General features: G+C 38.1%; 1 protein-coding gene across 1 annotated transcript; it reads left to right on the top strand.

Annotated features, from left to right (window-relative positions):
* Positions 1 to 706: 706 nt before the first annotated feature.
* On the top strand, positions 707 to 3237 carry LOC141587970 (protein FAR1-RELATED SEQUENCE 5-like). The gene is made up of 3 exons (XM_074409431.1): positions 707 to 839; positions 995 to 2200; positions 2579 to 3237. The coding sequence occupies exons 1-3, from the start codon at positions 707 to 709 to the stop codon at positions 3235 to 3237; spliced, it is 1998 nt and encodes a 665-aa protein (XP_074265532.1).
* The last annotated feature ends 19475 nt before the right edge of the window (positions 3238 to 22712 follow it).

Below are 22712 nucleotides of genomic sequence, written 5' to 3'. Positions count from 1 at the left end.
TTCACAACACCATTGATCCTCAACTACTGATCCATCAATCTCTTCAACGATCTGCCTATTCGACGCGTCCTTCATGAATGGAACCTTTTAATTCAAGGTAATATTTCGAAATTGCTGATTAAATTGTTGAATTTGAAAATTAGGGTTCGGTAATTTGAGAAATTGTTTAAATTGGTTGAAATCGTTATATTGTTGGCTCAGTTTTATGAATTAAACAGGTTTTACAATCGTCAAATTATTAGCTACGTGTATCAAATTGTTGCTATGTGCGTCAAATTAGGGTTTATAGTTTGTTCTGTTTGTAATTTTTCAATTAATCGATTAAAATTAGGGTTTATAGTTTGATCTGTTTCTAATTTTTCAATTAATCGATTAAAATTACGGTTTACAGTTTGATCTGTTTGTAATTTTTCACTTAATCGATTAAAGTTGTTGAATTTGAGCAATTAGGGTTTCGTAATTTGAGAAATTAGGGTTCTTTAAAATTAGAAATTGGGTAAATTGGTTGAAATCGAGATATTGTTGGCTCAGTTTTATGAATTAGACAGGTTTTGCAATCGTCAAACTATTAGCTACGTGCATCAAATTATTGATATGTGCATCAAAAATTCTAAATTTAGTTTTAGTAATAATTCTCTGATATGATTTTATTGTCAGTAACTTAATTTTAAGTCGTCGTTATTGCAGCAATGACATTCTTAGTTCAATGGGGTCGCGTAGTTCTTCTAATGTCATTACAAATGACATTACAAATGAAGGACAGATGGTTGAAGTTATTGCATCTCAATCCATATCAGAAATATCTGCCCTTAACATTGATGTTCCTGAAATCGTACAAGGTATAATTTCGTTGAACTGTTTGTCTTTGAATGATCGAATCTTTCTATATAACCGTGCTGTTGTATACTTGAGTTATCCAGTAAATCTAAATCCTAACTCTACTTTAATTTCATCACATTTGCAGATAACGTAGTAGACGAGGCATAAGTAATAGAGGAGGCAGAGGTAATAGAGGATGCAGAGGAGGAGGAGGAGGAGAAGGAGGAGGCGTCCGGTTCAAGCAACATGAATCGGATTTTTGGTTTTCCTACCCATCTCAAGCCTGTTATTGGTATGGTCTTTGATACACTTGAACTCTGTATTGCCTTTTATGAAGCATATGCAAAAGAATGTGGGTTTGTGACTAGGAAAGGCTCACAAAAGAATAAACAGGGTGTCACTACACATAAAACTTGTTTGTGTAATAAGGCTGGAGAATGTGAAGCCAAAGGCAAAAAACACCGTAGGCAAAGGACTAGGGTAGGTTGCCTTGCTAAGATTAAGTTTAAACGAATTGCTAACGGTCAATACCAAATTTATGGTTTTGTTGAAGGGCATAATCATATGCCAGCTACACCATTAACAATGGTACATCTGACGCAAACGAGAGAATTGAATATAGTTCATAAAAAAATGATAGTTGACAACTCAAAGGTTAACAAAGGTCCAGTTATGACCTATAGGATGTTTAAGGAGTATGTCAGAGGTTATCAGAATGTGGGTGCTTCATTGGAAGACTTTAAAAACTTTTCAAGGGATATCAAAAAGTTCTTGTCAGAAGGGGATGCTCAAATGCTTATTGAGCATTTTATGAAAATAAAAAGAATGTGTCCATCCTTTTACTTTGACTTTGAGGTAGATGAGAAAGGTAGATTGTCACATGTTTTCTGGGCTGACCCTATTAGTATTAAAAATTATTTGCTATTTGGGGATATGACATCCTTTGACACTACCTTTAGGAAAAATAAGTATAGAATGATATTCGCCCCTTTCACAGGGGTGGATCATCATAAGAGATGTGTGACCTTTGGGGCTGGGCTTCTTATTAATGAGAGCAAGGAGTCATTTGCTTGGTTATTTACGAAATTCCTAGAAGCTATGGGGGGTCGTTATCCTGTGTGTATAATAACTGACGAAGATTTGGGGATAGAAGGAGGACTTAAGAAAGTCTTTAAAGATAAAGTGCAACATAGATATTGCATGTGGCACATATTGAAGAAGTTGCCAGAGAAGGTAGGGCTGTTATATGTAGAGAAACGAGTTTTGAAAGAGATAAACTCATGTGTTTGGGGCGAAGATGTGGAGCCTGCTGAATTTGAGGAAAGATGGACATCCATTGTGGAAGCTCATGGGTTGTCGGATAATGAGTGGCTTCAGAAAAGTATGGCATTAGACATTTTTGGATTCCAAACTTACTTTCGTGACTTGTTATTAGGAGGGTTGATGAGAACCACCTCGAGGTCCGAGTCGAAAAATCATTTTTTAGCAATTTCACTAATCCAAATTTGACCCTTGTTGAATTTTGGATGCGCTTTGAGAGTGCAATGGATACACAACGATGGGCTCAATCAAAACCGATTGCACAATCTAAGTACTCGTTTCCCGACTTGGCTACTCCTCTAGACACTGGAAAAGCATGCGTGCGAAACCTACACTCCGAGAATTTTCGAGGAGTTCAAAGTGGAAATAAAAGCAGCATGCTTTACATGTGCCATTGGGGACAAACAAAAAGATAAGAATCATGCAATTCTATACATAGATGTCAAGGATCGTGAGAGAAAGAAAGACTATAAGGTGGGTTATAAGACAGCTGAAGTGAAACTAGTATGCAATTGCAAGAAATTTGAACGACATGGAATACTTTGTCGACATATTCTCTGTGTTCTTAAAGATTATGGTTTTGAGAAAATTCCAAGCGAATACCTACTAAATAGGTGGAGCAAACTAGCAACCTGCCAGCCAATATTCAATTCTGATGGGCAGTTGCTTGCTGATTGCAGATCAGTCGATGCACAAAAGAACAAACTGACTGAATTGTGGTCAGAAATGTTCACTTGTGTCTCACTAGTTGAACAGAGTCCTGTTAATTGTGATGAGTTACTAACCATTTTACGCGAGTTCAAGGAAAGGGTACTTGCAGAAACAACAAGTAGTGTCGCTGATGATGGTGGTAATAGTAGTATTGGAAAGAAAAGGGACAAAAATGCGGAAATTGGAATGCTCTTGGGTACAAGCGTGCCTAGCGAAATTACAATTTTGCCGCCAAGACAATGCAAAAACAAAGGCTCGGGGAAAAGAATGATTTCACAAAGAGAAAGAGCAGGGGAAGTCAATAAGAAACCACTAAGAAGATGCAAGGCTTGTGGGCAGATGGCGAACCACGATAGCAGGAATTGTGACCGACCAAAGGATCACTGACAAATAGTCGAGTAAGTGATGTCTCTTATTAGCGCAAGTTTTCTACTTTTACCCTTTTTGTTTCCCTCTAATTTTTATCTTTGTTGACATTTGCTTTCTTATGTGTGAGATTGAAGTTTTTTGCGAGGAATTGGATCGTGCAAATGAATTTTTGAGCATCATTTGAGAAGTCAACACTTGTTTTTGAGCATCATTGAAGTTTTTAGGATTATTTTTGAGCATCATTGAAGTTTTTAGGATTATTTTTGAGCATCATTTGAGAAGTCAACAATTATTTTGTAATAAATGTAACGGGAGGCTTCCGGATTCTTAAATTGTATATTTGAGAAGATGAAATTGTGATTCGATTTAAGATTTAAAAACATGTATTTCTCTGAGCAATTATGACATGCACATACAATCTCATTTTATGCACGTATGAAGTCATTTTATGCACATGTGATAATTGTTTCTCCAAATTTGGTAATTAGAAAGCTGAAACATGTGACCAATTTATGCCAGCATTAAATGTGATTAGTTGAATCATCATCGTGTATGACAAGTCGTTAAATATCATGCAACTAAAAGGTTATTCCATGCATATAGAAGGCCATTTTAATTCTCATTTCAAGTCTCGAAACTTAAATGTGAGTGATTATTAAAGAAGTCGGGCGAATCCTATCAAGACTTTAGGCACGGCCCGGCAAGACGTCACGCTCAAAGTACATTGGTAACTCTAAATAATGCAAGTAATTTTGTTTTGAAAATTTTCATGCATGTAGAAGGCTGTTCCATACACATATAACGCCTTCTCATGCATGTAAATATGCAAGTTACTTTGGGATTTTAAAACAACACCCTGACAAATGGGGTAATTCTCATTACAAGTCTCATTAAAAAAGGCCATAATCTAGTGACATAATTGTGCCCCATACAGTTAAAAAGCTGTTCCATTCACATATAACGCCTCCTCAGGCACGCTCAAGTCTCGTTAAACAGACCCGAAAGTCGACAAATTACATGCACGTAGAAAGGTATTGCATACACATACAATGCCTTCTCATACACGTAGGAGGGTCTTCCATACACGCAAAAGTTACTTGGAATACCTACACATCTGCAACCTACAAATTTAGTCCACCTACAAACTAATGCCTGCCCAAATCAAAGAATCAACAAAAGACAATGAGAAGGTTCTCTGCCACTCCCATTTGCTAAGCACACAAACTCTCACCATATTCTTGCAAAAAAAAAACACCTAGGTATAATCCTACAAAAAAAAGGTAGGGAAATATTGTTACATTTAAAGTCACTTGACATCAATATTGAAAATTGATTGGAAAATAATAGAAACAAAAATAGATAAAGCATTCGGAAGATATTGTTATTACCGTTCTCTTGTTTTCCTCCCATCTGATAAGATTTACAATCATACTCTCACCATATTCATCCAAATTCTGCATATATATTTGACAACAATATTGAAAGTGTTGCAATAAAATATGCCGAATAATATTTGACTAATATAACTTGGTTTAGACATCATTACCTCGTAACAAGTCTGATCGGACCATAATGATTGACAACTCAAGTTTTCTAGAAACTTCAGCAAATAGACTCCGCAAGAATACCTTTTGCAAATAAGGAAATTTGTTAAACGCTTTAAAATGGTGTGTATCCCATCGAAAATATTTATCACGAGTAGAGTATAGTTTAAACAAGGTACCCATTCTTTTGTCGAGGCACATCCCACAAACAAACGGAAAATTGTTTATTTGCAACAGCTTTTTGTATCCTGGAAAGTCTCTTGCAATAATCCCCAAAGCAGGAAATAACTACAAAAAACCAAAAAAAGATAAACACAATAATATAAAAGCGAAGGAAAACCAACACAAAATTGAGGTAACAAACCCCTAAGGCATACGGATATAATCATACCGTTTCAACTAAAAATTTACATCTTGTGTCAGGACGCCTAGGCAAGTTTGAGTCAAGTATATAGTTGGTCTTTTTAACAAAGTCGACACGCAAGCAAACCAATGTTCACGGTCAACACAAAGAAGGGAAGAAAGCCTGCAAAAACGCCCATACGGAAATGAAAAAGTGAGCGGATAATTACCGATTCGACGGGATAATATACAAACAAAGTTAGACAGATATTTAATAAAGTTCTTTCTTGGGCAAGAACTTAATTAAGTTCTTTCAAAGTAGTAAATTCCGTAGATATAATAAAATTAAAAAGTGACGGGATAATTACCAGTTTAGCTTTGGTTAGACTTTTGGGCAAGTACTGAAGCTTAATGTACTGACTTTGAAAACTGTTTTTAGCGACAACATCCTGAAAGTTGAGAAAATTTGTGAAAAATGTTGGTAATTCCAAGTAGAAACATTAGCGGTTACTAAGGATGAATATGAATACCTTCATTATTGTCGGAAAGTACACAAGATTTGGTCTTTCAAGTGTTAAACGAAGACCAACAAGGTCAATTACCATATCCATGATCCATTTTCCTCCAAACAAAGTCGACATTCCTTCTTGGGTTACTTGCAGCCATGGAGTGTCTACAACAATGTCACTAATAATGCACATATTGTAATTAGATGCACACACAACAGCAAAGTGGACAAAAACAACTCAAAAAGATGCTATATGGTCAGTGATAACTTACTCCTTATTTGCCACATTTGTCCTAATAAAATTCATCAAGTGTTCATCTGTATAGGGCAAGTCTCGTGGAACTTCATTCCTGGGGAGAAAAAGGGAAAACACAGAACAATTACATAACCATAGCACACTTTTAATAAACCAGGAGTCATCATATAGTAATGAGAAGCATTGTTGGTAATAGATTTCGATTACGAATCACACACCATTCTTGTAAGCCTTTGCTTTAGACGTCACTTGATCTTTCACGATGTTGTCTTGCCAAGTCAAAATTTCATTGCAAACCCTCACAATGTAACGCTTCACATCAGTTCTCTGAACAATGATATAAAGTGAAATCAACCGCAGAGCCTACATATCTAATACACATACCTACATATCTAATACACATACCTACATATCTAATACACATACCTACATATCTAATACACATACAAGGCTGATTCATGAAAGAACAAAGCTAATACATGCATGTTGATGGCTTCAAGCGTCGGAAATATAGAAACACCAACTAAAAATTTGACTTAAATAATGGAGACTTACGTCCTTGAGCAACTTTAAAGTATACCGACACTTATTCCCATTGTACGTCTCCATATGTCGCATCATGTAAATTCCAGTATCACGCTCGACGTAGAAACTTTTATTCAGAACATACTCTTTGGCTACTACAAAATATGTAGCATGCAGCTTTGGAATCATGGAAGAAAGCTTTGCACTTAACCTGCTTCTTCCATTAGACAGAAGACAATGCCAAGCAAATAAGTTCGCTATATAAGAATTAAATCAGATATTTAACATACTTATTGCCAAACGGTGTGAAAACATACCACATATTGAACACTGGCATGAAAATCTACACACCCTGGATCACACGGGTGTATAACTTCATACAAGTTATGATCAATATCAAAACAATGAAGAAGTGGGCTGGGTGCAACAACAGGGAATAAAACCTGTCAAACAATGGTTAGTTGGGTTTGTATATTATTTAATTATGTACTTTTAAAACTTTTAAAATATTGAACAACTTACCAATTTCACGTCTCTATAGTTGATATCCAATGAGGCTATCTGTTGTTTCAATTAGGTGACCCGTATTAGAGAATAAAAAGGTACAAGTTGATAACTTAGACCAACAAAATTTAAATATCAAACTTACATCGATTGATTCAAAGGAGAAAGAGACGGGAAATTGATCTACGATCTCTTAACCTGTTTCCATTATTCAGATAATCACACCACACATTGATCACGTCGATGTTAACACTACCACCAAATAGCAAGGTCTTCATATCATATCGTGTAAGAATCTTGCCGCCACGGTTGAACAGAACCTCGCTACAAAAATAAAATCTTAGTGTTATAGAAAGAAAATATAATACATATACCGAATAAGAAAAAATAAAAGCAAAATTAATAGACTAATACATACCCTTCATCTAAGTCACGGCAAATGCATAGTCACCCATCAGTTTTTCGACCGACTCAAGATCCATCACGTTCACATTTCGTATGAAGAAAGGTGAACGAAAAACGCTGTCAGTAACTCAACTTTCCTCTTACACTTCCGAGTCTGGGAGGGGACGGTTGGGGACAGTTCTACAAGCGGAGAAGAAGGCATAATTGGAGATTCATTCAATGACAGTTGTGACGAGATAACTATTGGTGATGCAGGGGATGGATTGGAAGGTGCAGCTGATGTGCTTGCACGGGGAGGGGAATGAATAGAAGGTGCAGCGGGAGTGCTTCCACGGGGAGGGGATGGGATTGAAGGTGTAGCTGACATTGTTGCACGGAGAGGGGATGGAATGACGAGTGCAGTTGACGTGCTCGCATGGGGAACATCACACATATCACCAGACCTCTGTGCTTCGCGGAACTCTTGAGATGTATATAACGCATCCTCACCGTGAAAGAGACTGAAAGATGGTCCCTCCATGAGTTCCTTGTCCATCTTTTCCTTCGTAACTTGGTGTTCTTTAAATGCCTCACCAACACGGTTATATGCACTATTCAGAATCCCCTCTAAATCAGCCAAGATGTTGGGATCGTTGAAAAACTCATCAGAGTCCATATAATCCACATACTTCTTCCCCTCCTCCACTTTACTCTCGTCCTTTCTCTCCTCTTCCTCCATTTCATGGTCATCTTTCTCCTTGACCTTCTCAAATTTAGCCTCCACTTTACCCTCATCGTTTCTCTCATCGTTTCTCTCCTCATCCTTTCTTTCCTCTTCTTCCATCTCAGATTCTTCTTTACTTTGTTGCGAAAGTGAAAACCCTTCAAATAACGAATCTGCCAAAGTCGACATTTTGGTAACAGCTTCCATATGAGGAACCACAATCTTTGCTTGCATGACTGCCTTTGAGAATGCACCATAACAATGCAAAGAGTAACAAAGAGTCCCGCTAAAAACTTGATACAATCTGTTGTTTTCTTATCAACGGGACCTCCTTCTTCAGTATCGTCAACCTTTCCCTTTCCCTTTGTCGTCACTCCAGCACCCTCAACATTTTCCTTTTCCTGTGTCGTCACTGCATCATCAACCCGTTTGTCGGGCCGACACGGGTGGTTTATAAACAAATCTGTCTTCTACACGCCCCTCTCCAAAACCATTTGCGTCATGTTTTTCCATCTTCACCCTCTCTCTGATACGTTCGTCAGACCAATTGGCTAACAAAGGGAAAGATCGAACGACCGTTCTTGTCTTGAAAACGACTCTATCCAAGTAGATAAGACAGAAAATGAGAATTGGTCCCTTAAAGAACGTACCAGGGGTCTTTAGTCTGCCTTTTTTCCAGGAAATGACATTTTCAATCATGTTGACTCGTGCAAACTTGCACCAATTAAATTTAGGTACATCGACAGATCGGACAGCGACTTAATATACGAGTGCTGGGATAATCACTAGCTACCCCCATCAACAGAACAGAAGTAATATATACAAGAAAATTCCTCTTAAAATCATCTCCAGCATCCCGCTGCTCAATCATCTTCTCTAGTAAAACCTTCTTGGTAATATCTGTGGTACTAAATTGGTCCTTAAATCTCCGGACAGCCTCTAAATAACCCTCTTCTTTACAGTACCTCCCAACTGGATTAATATCTAATGGCCCCATAGGAATTCCCGTGACAAGGTAGACATCCTCATCCGTGATAGTCAAATCCCCATTCATCAACGAACAACTGAATGGATTGAAAGACTCCACAATCCATCTAGCCAAATGGCCATGGATTTCTTCCGACTGAAGTTTTAACAGCTCTCCAAAACCCATGCTCTGAATAGCTTCAACTTGCTTCTCAGACGGGTTCGACTTGATAAAATTAATTATCAAAGAAGGACTCATCCTAGTTACCAGCGTATCATAATCTTTACCACACTTCCTATGTGGACTTCCTTTCCTACTAGCAACGCCGCTAGCATCTTTCTTATCGATGCAATGGACACTCTCCTTTTCTTGGTAGATGGTTCTTCAACATCTTTCGGTAAGACATCCTCATCAACTGGTGTTTTAGTACGAGGACTCACTCGACGCTGGGCAATTGGTTCTGTTTTAGTAGCTTCCTTGTCAGCTGTTTCTGGGTTAGAAGCTTCCTTGTCAACTATTTCTGTTGTAGTAGCTTCGTTGTCAACTGTTTCTGAGAAGACATCCCCATCATCTGTCAAATGTTAAACAACATTAATTAGGTGATGTACAGAGTTTTTTAGAGAAGTAATGTTTCAGCATTTCAAATTAAATGACAAATTTTAGCATTAATGCATCAAATAGCAAAGCAACAGCTGTTAAATTTTGATGCACATATAGTGCTTTGTCATACATGTAGAAGACTATTTAATGCACATACTATGTTTTTTCATTCATGTACAAGGTTGTTTTAATAAAGACACCGTAGAGGGGTCGAGTAAACACTTGTTTGGGTACGGGATTAAATGTAGAAGGCTAGGGAACCTAAAACGGGACGGGAAAGGGTTGAGGGTTGGATTAGGCGGACCGCTACCGCGGATCCGCCTAATCCAACCCTCAACCCTTTCCCTTCTCACATTATCGGCCGCGAGACAAAAAGACACCCTAGAGGGGATGAGTGAACCCTTTTTTGGGACGGGATTTAAAGTAGGGGGCCGGGTATCCTAAAACGGGACGGGAAAGGGTTGAGGGTTGGATTAGGCGGACCGCTACCGCGGATCCGCCTAATCCAACCCTCAACCCTTTCCCTTATTTTTTATACATGTAGAAGACTACTTAATGCACATACTCTACATTGTCATGCACATACACGGTTGTTTAATAAACATATGTTGTCGGGTATCCTAAAACGGGACGGGAAAGGGTTGAGGGTTGGATTAGGCGGACCGCTACCGCAGATCCGCCTAATCCAACCCTCAACCCTTTCCCTTCTCACATTATCGGCCGCGAGACCAAAAGACATCCTGGAGGGGATGAGTGAACCCTTTTTTGGGGACGGGATTTAAAGTAGGGGGCCGGGTATCCTAAAACGGGACGGGAAAGGGTTGAGGGTTGGATTAGGCGGACCGCTACCGCGGATCCGCCTAATCCAACCCTAAACCCTTTCCCTTCTCACATTATCGGCCGCGAGACCAAAAGACACCCTAGAGGGGATGAGTGAACCCTTTTTTGGGGACGGGATTTAAAGTAGGGGGCCGGGTATCCTAAAACGGGACGGGAAAGGGTTGAGGGTTGGATTAGGCGGACCGCTACCGCGGATCCGCCTAATCCAACCCTCAACCCTTTCCCTTCTCACATTATCGGCCGCGAGACCAAAAGACATCCTAGAGGGGATGAGTGAACCCTTTTTTGGGGACGGGATTTAAAGTAGGGGGCCGGGTATCCTAAAACGGGACGGGAAAGGGTTGAGGGTTGGATTAGGCGGACCGCTACCGCGGATCCGCCTAATCCAACCCTCAACCCTTTCCCTTCTCACATTATCGGCCGCGAGACCAAAAGACACCCTAGAGAGGATGAGTGAACCCTTTTTTGGGGACGGGATTTAAAGTAGGGGGCGGGTATCCTAAAACGGACGGGAAAGGGTTGAGGGTTGGATTAGGCGGACCGCTACCGCGGATCCGCCTAATCCAACCCTCAACCCTTTCCCTTATTTTTTATACATGTAGAAGACTATTTAATGCACATACTCTACATTGTCATGCACAGACACGGTTGTTTAATAAACATATGTTGTCGGGTATCCTAAAACGGGACGGGAAAGGGTTGAGGGTTGGATTAGGCGGACCGCTACCGCGGATCCGCCTTATCCAACCCTCAACCCTTTCCCTTATTCCTCATTGTAAGGTGAGGTTGCATTTCGCGAGGCTGTCAAAGTTAATGTTGATTAGTTCATGCATGTGTAGGGTTGTTTAATGTACATATATTTTTCTTTCATGCGTGTGCAACGTTACGTCATGTACTTATAAGGAATTTTGTTTTTATGAATGTGCAAGAGTGAACTAAATTTCTTACTCAAATTGCTTGGGTCAACAGAATTAGTTGTCGCAGCTTTCGATTTTGCTGAAAAATAATCTTTGATCGACCGTCCTCCTTTTAGTAGAACTTTTTTCTTCGATGCAACACTCTTTCGCCCCATATCTATCAATCATTTGAGGGATATTGTAAAGACAGTTGAAAGACAAACTATTGTACAAATCACATGTTTATAATGAAGGTAGGTTGAAGCATTTCACAGTTAATTATGTTGGAAAACAATGGTGAAAAGCATAATACTACAGATGAAAACTAAGTAAAATTGGGAAATGAAAGAACATAAGCTGTGAAAATCAAACGAAAAATATGAAATATATAGATATATATATATATGTCAAACCAACATTCATAACAACTTCTACAATCCAAAATGCCAAAACTAATTACATAATTATTAGTAAAGCCTGACAAAAAGGAACATTTAAACCTTAACGTTCAATACCCTAAGTGGCCTAAGTACAAATACAGTTCGTTGGCCAGAAAGTTTTACAAATTTATGATAGACCTACGTCAAATCAACGACTTCAACATAAGACAACCTTCGACGAGCTAGTAAAGGTGTTGCTATTGATTTCGCTTCTTCATGTAACAAAGGTGGCATATCCCGTAACATTTCATCAACTTGCTTAATTTGACTGTCATTAAGTGGATTGAGATGTGTGTTCTGAAAAGCATTTCTTCGTTGGAGAACATGCATGATGAATTTGGCTGCCATATTACCCGTCATAAAACACTTGCATCTTTTGGAAATTAGTCTACCACGACTACGCACTATCCTCACGCCATTAATGTCATTAAATCGCAAAGTTTGCGGGTAAGCTATCAAAGACACCAGGTGAATACAGGAAGAAAAGAAAGAGTTTAGCCCACAATAAGCAGACATTGGCCATGCTTGCCCTATCAGAGCATTTATCAAGGTGATTGAAGATTTGTAACACAAGATTTGGATCGATTAAGACATCATTTCTTGACTGATTGCGACGATCGATGAACTCCACTTTGGTAACTTGACCAAGGTAAGGCGAGACTCGTTTTCTCTTTGACATAATGTTGGATAAAAAGTTCTTGTTCTACTTCCTCGCGATTGACTACCCAACCTTTGCACCAATTTTCCATTTTTTAATGTTTTACGTATGCGAGAATTGAAAAGAAGGAATACTTGTAAATGGAGAAAATATGTAAAAAGTTACTTGAGTCAGTGGAATAGTTACTAACGTTAGTAGCTTTACTTAGTATGCATTGTTTGAGCTTGATATTTAAACAATTTCAGTAAAAAATCAGTGACAAACATCAACAACATGGGGAATCAGAGTTTGATTATTGCGTAATTACAAACACAGAAACACCAGAACCCTAATTTCGGGTATGGTTTATCAATTGAATTATTAGTCTTTAGTCGTTGTCAATTCCAAGTTTCCCCAATCGAATTCACCAAAACCCTAATTTAACAAACATAATTCATTATTCCGAACAACACATTAATGAAGGCGTAAATTCAACTAATATGGTCGACAAATGTAAAAAGTACAAACACAGAAACACTGAAACCCTAATTTCGCAAAATCAGTTCCTAATATCATGATTTCAACTAATGTACCTAATTTGACAAACTTAATTCATAATTCCGAATATAAAATATTAATGAAGGCTTAAGTTCAACTAATTTAGGCGACATAAAAATTGCAAAGACAGAACACAAACCCTAATTTCGATTAAAATTAATCATGAATATCGGAAGTTTACCTCGTTGAATTACCAAGATCTGTTCTTTGGAAAAAGCGTCGAAGATTTTGATGGACGAGGAAGTTGATCGGAAGATTTGTGATGCTCGAAAATGGAGGAAGGATCTAGAACGGTTTTCGCGAAGAGAGAGAGAGGGAGATGAGTGAAAAGGGAAAGTCGCAAAATGAATTTGATGGACGGGTTTGGGTGATGGCCGCGTTAATTACAAAGTTTGGTTCAATTATAAGTGGTTCTCATGGTTCTCATTATCTTGTTGGTTCTCACCGGATCCCAAATCTATATATATATATATATATATATATATATATATATATATATATATATATATATATATATATATATATATATATATATATATATAGATTTAGGATCCGGTGAGAACGATCACTCGGTGAGAACGGTGAGAACGAAATTATAAACTTTCACGCGCCATCTTACTCTGCCAAATTTTTCACTCCCAAATCACATCCCTCCTTAAACTTGTCATCGTCCCCGACGACGATCACTAACAACTCCGATGACCGCTGCAAATTTCCCTCGCTCCTGCAACCCCGACCACCCATCATCTTTCCCATCACCACCCAAAACCTGCCGTCGCCGTCGAATCAACCACCAGCAGGGCTGGCGAACCACAGTCGAGCATTCCCTATGCCGTCGCAACTCCGGCGACCTATTGAACACCCAATCCCAACATTCCTGATATGCGAACCGTACCCCAGATCTCGATTCTGCTTTCTCTGAATTCAATTTCAACCTCCTCAACCAACATTCTCTATGACGGTGTTACATGGATAGCTTGAGCCGACGATTTCGAATCCATCGGCGTGGGGAGTGATCGACAATGGACGGAAACAGACTGAAAGGAAAACAGAGGTATATATGTGTTATCTTATCAGTTATCATCCCGTTATCCGCCAGTCACTTCACCGTTGCCACCACAGTCGCCGGTGCCATCTGGAGTGCCGGTGATGTCGCCGATGGGGTTACACCAGTAGCAATTTGGGGATTTTTTAGAATTAGGGTTTGTGATTTGGTGGTGGTGGAGCGGCTAACATTTAGTGGGGCGAGGTGATGGGTATTGGTCAGGGGTGCGTGGTGATGGTGCGGTGGTAGTTGGGTGGTGGTTTGATTTTTGGGAATTAGGGTTTGTAATTTGGGTTTTTTTTAGTGTACTCAGATACTCCGTAATTGTCTATAAGTGTATCTAGTTGACATATTTGTGTATCTAGATTAATAATTTGTGTACTTAGATAATTCATAATTGTTTGTATATAATATGGAAAAAAATGTACCTAGCATGAAAAAAAAATGTATCTACACGGTTATAATATGTATCTAAAATACGCGAAAAAAGTGTATCTAACATGATTTCAATGTATCCACTTTCGTTCTCACCGTTCTCACCGAGTGTTCGTTCTCACCGGATCCACCTCTCTCTCTCTCTCTCTCTCTCTCTCTCTCTCTCTCTCTCTATATATATATATATATATATATATATATATATATATATATATATGATGCTGCTGTTGTGGTTGAATTGAATCTATTGAGTTCTGATGAACCCAGCTGTGATTTATGCTGGTGCTGGTATATGGTGCTGCTGATATATGCAGGTTTTTGAATGGCATGAAACAAATTTAATTTTTAAAAACATTAGGAGTTCGTAATAAAAACGGTTACTAAAAAAAACCGTTGTGAATACCCTTCACAAATACCCGCCATAATATTCAACAACAGGTTTTAAAATAGGAACCGTTGTAAATACCTTTCACAAATACCCGCGCATAATATTCAACAATAGGTTTTAAACGAAGAACCGTTGTTAAAAGTCTTCACAATTTTGGAGGGAAAGTTATAACAACGGGTTTTAAGCGAAGAACCGTTGTTACTACAAATTTCAACAACGGGTATTTAGCATATACCCGTTGTTAAAAGTCTTCACAATTTTGGAGGGAAAGTTACAACAACGGTTATACATATGACAACCGTTGTTATATTATTCCCACCAAATTTTTGAAACACTTTCCACAACGGCTTACACGCAACAACAACGGCTTTTAACCGTGGTGAATACTTTCGACAACGGTTTAAGTAAATAACCTAACCGTTGTAAATACCTTTTATAACGGCCACTTTAACAACGTCCGCTTTTTGTTTTTACAATGGTTTTTACCCGTTGTTATAACTTGTATCTATAGCAGTGATAGTTGTACTTTTTCATTGAATGATGTGGTTTATGGCAAGGCCATTTCAATTGGAGGCATTTATATTTTAAATAATGTTAATGACGTTTATCATGTGGAAACTAAAAAGCTCAAAACATGTGATCCAAATGAATCGTACCTTTGGCATTATCGTTTAGGTCAAATAAACGAAAGACGCATTATGAGACTTGCTTCATCAAAAGTGCTCAAACCATTTGATTTAGAATCTTATGTATATGCGTGTCTTGCCTTTTAGGCAAGATGACTCATTCACCTTTTGCGGGAAAAGGGACATGAGCTAGTGAGGTTTTGGCTCTCATACATACGGATGTGTGTGGACCATTAACCATCACCGCTAGAGGAGGCTTTCACTACTTCATTACTTTTACTGATAACTTGAGTAGATATGGGTATGTCTACTTGATGAAGAATAAAAGTGAAGCTTTTGACAAGTTCAAGGTGTTTCAGAATGAAGTAGAGAACCAATTGGATAAAAAGATTAAGACCCTACGATCCGATTGTGGTGGTGAATACCTAAATTCTGAATTTGATTCACACCTGAAAGATTGTGGTATAGTATCACAATGGACTCCTCCTGGCACACCACAATTAAATGGTGTGGCTGAAAGGAGAAATCAAACTTTATTAGACATGGTTCGGTCTATGATGAGTCTTACCGAGCTTCCTAATTCGTTTTGGGGTTTTGCCCTCTTGTCTGCAATATTTTCACTAAATCGAAGCCCGACTAAAGCGGCCGATAAGACTCCATATATATGAGATATGGATAGGGAAAGTCCCTCATTTGTCTTTCATGCGTATTTGGGGTTGTGAGGCTTATGTCAAGATCAAGTCTGACAATAAACTTGCACCCAGGTCTGACAAATGTCTTTTTGTAGGATACCCAAGGGAAACACATGGCTATTAATTCTACAATAAACACGAGAACAAAGTGTTTGTGGCTCGTGATGTTGTCTTCCAAGAAAAAGAGTTTATTTCTTGGAGACAGAGTGGAAGAAAATTTGAACTTGACGAAGTTCGAGAGCCACAAACCGAGAATGGGGTAGAGGAGAACGTGGAGGATATCGTTCCCTCTTCCTCTGAAACGGTAATTGTTCCTAGAAAGTCAAGTAGGATTTCTAATCCACCTGACCACTACCTTGGTAACATCGAAGAGGATGGTGTTTTGTTACTTTTGGAAAGTGATGAACCCACTACCTACAAATCAGCCATGTCTAGTCCTGACTCCTCACTTTGGTAGAAGCCATGCAGTCCGACATGGATTCCATGTACGAGAACCAATTATGGGACTTGGTGGATTTACCTGAGGGAGTGCGACCCCTTCAGTGTAAATGGATATATAAACTTAAGCTCGGCATGGATAAACATGTAGATGTTTACAAAGCTAGATTGGTGGCAAAAGGTTTCACCCAAGTTCATGGTTTACACTATGACGAAATCTTCGCTCCAGTCGCTATGCTTCGGTTCATTAGGATAATCTTAGCGGTTGCCGCGTTTCATGATTATGAGATTTGGTAAATGGATGTCAAAACCGCCTTCTTGAATGGGATTCTAGAAGAGGAAGTGTACATGATACAACCTGAAGGTTTTGTGGATACATCTTACCCTAAGAAGGTGTGTAAGCTCAAGAAGTCCATCTATAGTCTTATGCAAGCATCTCAGAGTTGGAATCATCGCTTTGATCATGTTATTAAACAATACGGTTTCACTAGAAGTGTTGAAGAACCGGGTTTATACATGTAGTTTAGTGGGAGTAAGGTTGCATTCCTTGTCCTATATGTGGATGACATATTGCTCATCGGGAATGATATTCCATCGCTCACTTCCGTTAAGGAGTGGCTAGGAAAACACTTCCAGATGAAGGACTTGGGAGAGGCACAACGAATCTTGGGTATCCGGATCTATAGGGATAGGTCCAAAAGGATACTAGCATTGAGTCAAGAAGCTTATATTGACAAAGTTCTTAACCGGTTCAATATGAAAGACTCCAAGAGAGGATTTCTAATTATGGGCCAAAGGATTACTTTGAGTAAGTCACGATCTTCTTCTATCCCTAAGGAGATTGAACACATGAAGACCATCCCTTATGCTTCCGATATTGGGTCTATCATGTATGCTATGATTTGCAATCATCCCGACATTGCGTATGCCTTGAGCATGACAAGTCGTTATCAAGCCAAGCCTGGTGAGAGTCACTGGATAGCCGTAAAGAACATCCTTAAGTACTTGAGAAGGACTAAGGATTCGTTCTTAGTGTTTGGAGGAGAAACTGAGTTGCGTGTAAGAGGTTACACGAACGCAAGTTTTTAAACCGATCGGGATTATATGAAATCATAATCCGGCTATGTGTTTATGCTAAATGGAGGAGCTGTTTGCTGGAAGAGCTTCAAGCAAAGCGTTACCGCGATTCTACAACAGAGAGTACCTTGCAGCGTTTGAGGCTGCAAAGGAAGCTGTTTGGATTAGGCAATTCATGGAGGGACTAGGAGTAGTCCATTCCGCCAAAGATCTGATCACTCTATATTGTGATAATAGTGGAGCTATTTTTCAAGCCAAAGAGCCGAAGTCTAGTAATAAATCTAGACACATTGAAAGGAATTACCATGTAATTAGAGATTATGTGGAAAGGAAGGAAATTGACATTTGTAAGATTGGGACAGATGATAATATTGCTGATCCTTTAACCAAGCCTTTATCAAAGGCTAAGCATGATGGTCATGTCGTCGCAATGGGATTGAGACGAATACCATATTTTATTTAGATTATGGATATGTAATAATTGGATAGTGTATCTCTTATTATATATATGATAATCGCATTCATTGTTTATGCATTCATTTATGAATCTTTTATTTAGTGTGACTAAATTTTTAATACCTTGTTTATCTAAATAAGTTATGGAGACAATGTTGAACACTATTCAAGTGAATAAGATGAACATTGTATTTTGTCCCTAGTCACTTAGTGAGGTGACGTCTCGGAGTGACTAGATTGTAAGTCGATTGATGGTAGTTCAACACCATGAGGTCATACGTGTTGACTAGTCAATTACATAGGCAGAGTGTGTGACACTTTGCCGGACAGTGACCATTTAAAGAGTCCCTAAGTTCTATTATAGACGCCTCGTCGTGGCAGGGATCACTAAGATGTTCCTATGAGTCGATTCTTTTGACTGGAGACTATTATCGAAGTCAATGCAGTTTCTGAATGACTTTGGTTTTTGTCCTAGGTCGTGCCGTGAAAGGAGGCCAAAGGACAACTTCTGAGTCATGATGATCTGTATTGGGCAAAGATAGATAGGGCATACAGGAATTGTCCACCCACGTTGGGTAACTATATCTCAAGGCTACTCGAGAAGTTGTGACTATAAATGCGTGGCCACGCTCGGAAGTAATCTGTGGGAGATTTTTCCGGTCAGATAGTCATGCCCGATCGAGAAAACCACTCGCGATATGTTCATGTGCAAGTGCGACCTGAAAGACACCTTGCATTGAGTGGGAGATTAAAACGGACAAGAGAATTGGTAGCGCACACCTTGTGTCGGACAAGTAGGAGATTGTTGGAGTTAGTGTCCTCCACAATAGTGCGTTTACATAATAAATCTCATTAAAGGAATATCATCAGGATATTTATTATTTGATCCTCGTCAGTTGATTAACGTAAATCGATAACGGTTGGCTGAATAGAATTTGACGTTATTGTCGTGAGACGGCGGTGATCAACTAACCCCTTTCGGTCACACTTAAAGGAACGAACCCCAATTGACAACTAATTAATTGTATGAGATATAATTTATTTAGTCCCTTGATTTATTGACTAATAGGTTAGTCGATTATTTTTAGAGAGATTTCGAGTTGCGAACTCGAGGCGCGGTTGTTATTATTTAATTATGCGATAATTGAATAATAAATTTTATGAGACGGGTTTTAGTTAATTAATTGTTAATTCACTAAAATTATACTAATTGATTAATGTGATTAATATTAGTACATAAATAATATGTGTAGCGGTACACGTATATTTACGGAGTGATTTGGACAAAATTTATTCGGAAGCATTTTAACATAAATTGATGTTTAAAGCAAAATTTACACGTATTTGTGTGACAAATATAAGAACCAAAATGGACCCGTAAATGGGACATTAGACCGTGTAAAAGGAGTATAGTGGATGATTATAAACATTATCATTTCACTTTGCTTTATATACTTCCATAAGTTATCTTATGATCATTTTGCATGTGATATAAGATTGGACAAAAATAAAACAAATCCACTCCTACACTCTACCCTCTCCCAACCGGTTTTCCCCTCCTTATAGACCAAAAGTTTTGTTCATTTTTACAATACTTCACTTGTGCATTTGCATGTGAAATCTTTGTTGGTCTTCCTCTCTCTAAAATAATAAAACCATTATTTACTATGTGGTTAGTAATCTAAAAATAATTACTAAGATTGTTAGTATTATTTACATATTATCAAGGGTAAATTTTACAAGTATCTAGTTAATACTTGCAAGATTATTTGGGTGTTGTTCTTGGGTGCTACTTGAAGGAGACTTTCTCTTTGAAGGTTTTTCTAGGAGGATAATCCATTTTTATTTAGCTCAAGAACAAACTAGATAGGTGATCTAGTTTGTGCCCATTTTTACCATCAATATCAATGTGAGAAAATTATTTTTCCTTAATCTTTATTTTTATGCTTTTATATTTACATGCATGTTACATAGATCACTAAATGAACATATTATGAGATAATTTGTTTTTAATTAGAGAGTCTAATTAGGATCTATGATCTTTTAAGTGGTATCAGAGCTAGGCTTGTAATTTGCATGTTGATTTTAAGCATATTAAACAAATTATGAGATAATTTGAAAAACTAAAAAATTGTGTTAGAAGAGGTTTTAGCACGAAAATTTTTGGGCATGCATACCTACTGATCTCTAAAGTTTTATGGTAAAATTTGGTGACTTATGAAGTTATTTTGCTATATTTAATGATTTTTGGTAGAAAACCGAGTCAAAAATACCGTATTTTGGTTAAGAGTTAACTAAAAATAGTTAAAGGTTGATTCGGGTCATGAAAATTTTATGGTGTTTCATGCATATTTTCTACAGATTGTACGTAAAATTTCGAAAGTTGGTTTGATGTTTTCCATGTTTATTGATTTTTTGAGATAAAAGTCGATAAAAGTGAAATAAATTAATCATATACTCGAAGGTTGTCTTGTCTTCATATGGATGTATGTGGTGTTGCTTCTAATTGCTAAAGGTATGTTTTTCCTACTCAGTACTGTTGATTGGTTGTCATGTGTAGTGTGTAGTATCGTTGATTGTGCGTTAATATCGTTGTGTTGTCTGCGGGGTGCGTCCCTGGCTGAGTGGAGTCATCGTCGGGAATGGCTTTACGCCCTTGATTCGCCCCTTATGGTTTTCGTCACAAGAGGGATGTGCACATTAATGGACATGGTTTATCCGCTCTATGGTTTTGAGCGGGGCTTAGGTGGTAAGGTTGTGGTCCCCACTGGCGGTGTGGATTACCGGTTGCGATTGGTAATCCGGCAGGACTTTATCTTCAGGTTAGTCAGGTGATTGATGGAGTATTGGAGTTGGATATTGGTGTGTGTGTGTGTGTGTGTGTGTGTGTGTGTGTGTGTGTGTGTGTGTGTGTGTGTGTGTGTGTGTGTGTGTGTGTGTGTGTGTGTGTCTGTGTGTGTGTTTGCTGTACCTTGTGTTGTATGTTGTTCTTCAGCTACAGACCTTGTGTGGTTTGTTTGTGTTTTCTTTCTTGTTATGTGTCTGCCGTGATCTATTATGGTGAGCAGTCAGTCTTAGCAGGTGTTGATTTGTGGAGCTTATCTCGGTGCGTCAGAGGGACGAGTCTTCCACCGAGTCTTGGCATGGAGTAGTCTCACCATAGTGGATAGTTGTTGTTAATCAGTTGTATCTTTCCTTTGAGTTAAACTTGTAATAAACTTTAAATAGTTCTTTTATTGACGTTATGATATACTATCCCTCGGGCAACCGAGATGGTAATGCCCGTATATTTTAGGGAAGGTCTTGTTAAGGCTCTTTGGTATATGGAGGTGTTACAGTTATGATACTTTTACACAAAAATCTCCTAGAAACCTTTAGTTTAGTTTTATTGTTATTGTTCCGGATCTACGCACTTTAATTACGGTATTCATTAATCTTTCCAAAGTTATTATAAATTCAAAGTTCTAGTTTATACAAATATTTCATTGTTCATCTTCTATGCTTATAATTATGTCTTTCATTCATATTATTGTTGTTGTTTCTTCTAGTATGAGTAGCTAAATTCCTTATCTAGGGTGAATGAAGATCTTGGTTGTTAGAAGGGGATTATATTAATGATTTGATAGTTAAATTGCTTTTTGTTGTTGTTCAATTGCTGTCTTAAATCTAATTGATTAATTACTGGACATGATTAGTTAATTAGCATTGCGAATTAGGATTATTACCGACCGGATTAAGACTAATATAGGATAAGACAATTGAATAGACTGACTTAATGATATTGACCACATGTTAAGTTTAGATCTAAAGGACATTTTAGAATCGACCGATCATATAATCTTATACAACATAAATTGAATTAGTTACATCACACCCCGGATAACTACCTAGTGAACTTGATCCCTAGACTCTTTAATATTACTGAATTTGTCTTTATTATATTTGTAATTAGTTATAGCTAAACAAACCAATCTTCAAGAAAACTGCTACTTTAAGACAGACTTAGATAAAAACAAATTAGAACATTAACGCCTCCATGTGGATTTGACCCCTTTTTTGCCACTAGCTACCAGCTAGTAGTAATTTAGGATTATTTTGATATAAGCCAGACGACTAAATCCTTATCAAATTTGGCGTCACTGCCGTAGAGGCAATCATTTTTCTGTTTATTGTTGTTTATTTTTGTTTTTCGTCTCAGGGAGCATCCTTTCCTTGAGACAGTTTGATATTTCTCTTGTTAGTTCTGTGTATGCCCAGGTCTAACAGGTCAGAGATTATACGTTTTGATCCCAAACCAGAGAGGACTTTTTGTAATAACCGGATATTGTGGGACCCGGAAAGGAACCTTGGGATGCGTGAGGGGACCCTAGACTAGACTAGAGGTGACTCGGAAGTGAGATATAACTATAAAGTGGACCGAGTATAACATATACTAGACTTAGTGGAATTGTTATAATGTCCGCTTATAGAAGGGTGGTCTTAAAACTGTCATAACTTGAGATCGAGACATGGTATTGATGTGATTCTATTTGGAGGTGATATTTTGTTCTCTTACGATTCCAACGGTAGGTCACACACCCAAAATGAGCAAGAAACGAGTGATATATGACT

This window comes from Silene latifolia, chromosome 6, assembly GCF_048544455.1.
Source record: "Silene latifolia isolate original U9 population chromosome 6, ASM4854445v1, whole genome shotgun sequence".
Taxonomy (NCBI): Eukaryota; Viridiplantae; Streptophyta; class Magnoliopsida; order Caryophyllales; family Caryophyllaceae; genus Silene; species Silene latifolia.
Note: the sequence above shows the minus strand (reverse complement) of the source record. Positions and strands in the feature narration are given on the sequence as shown.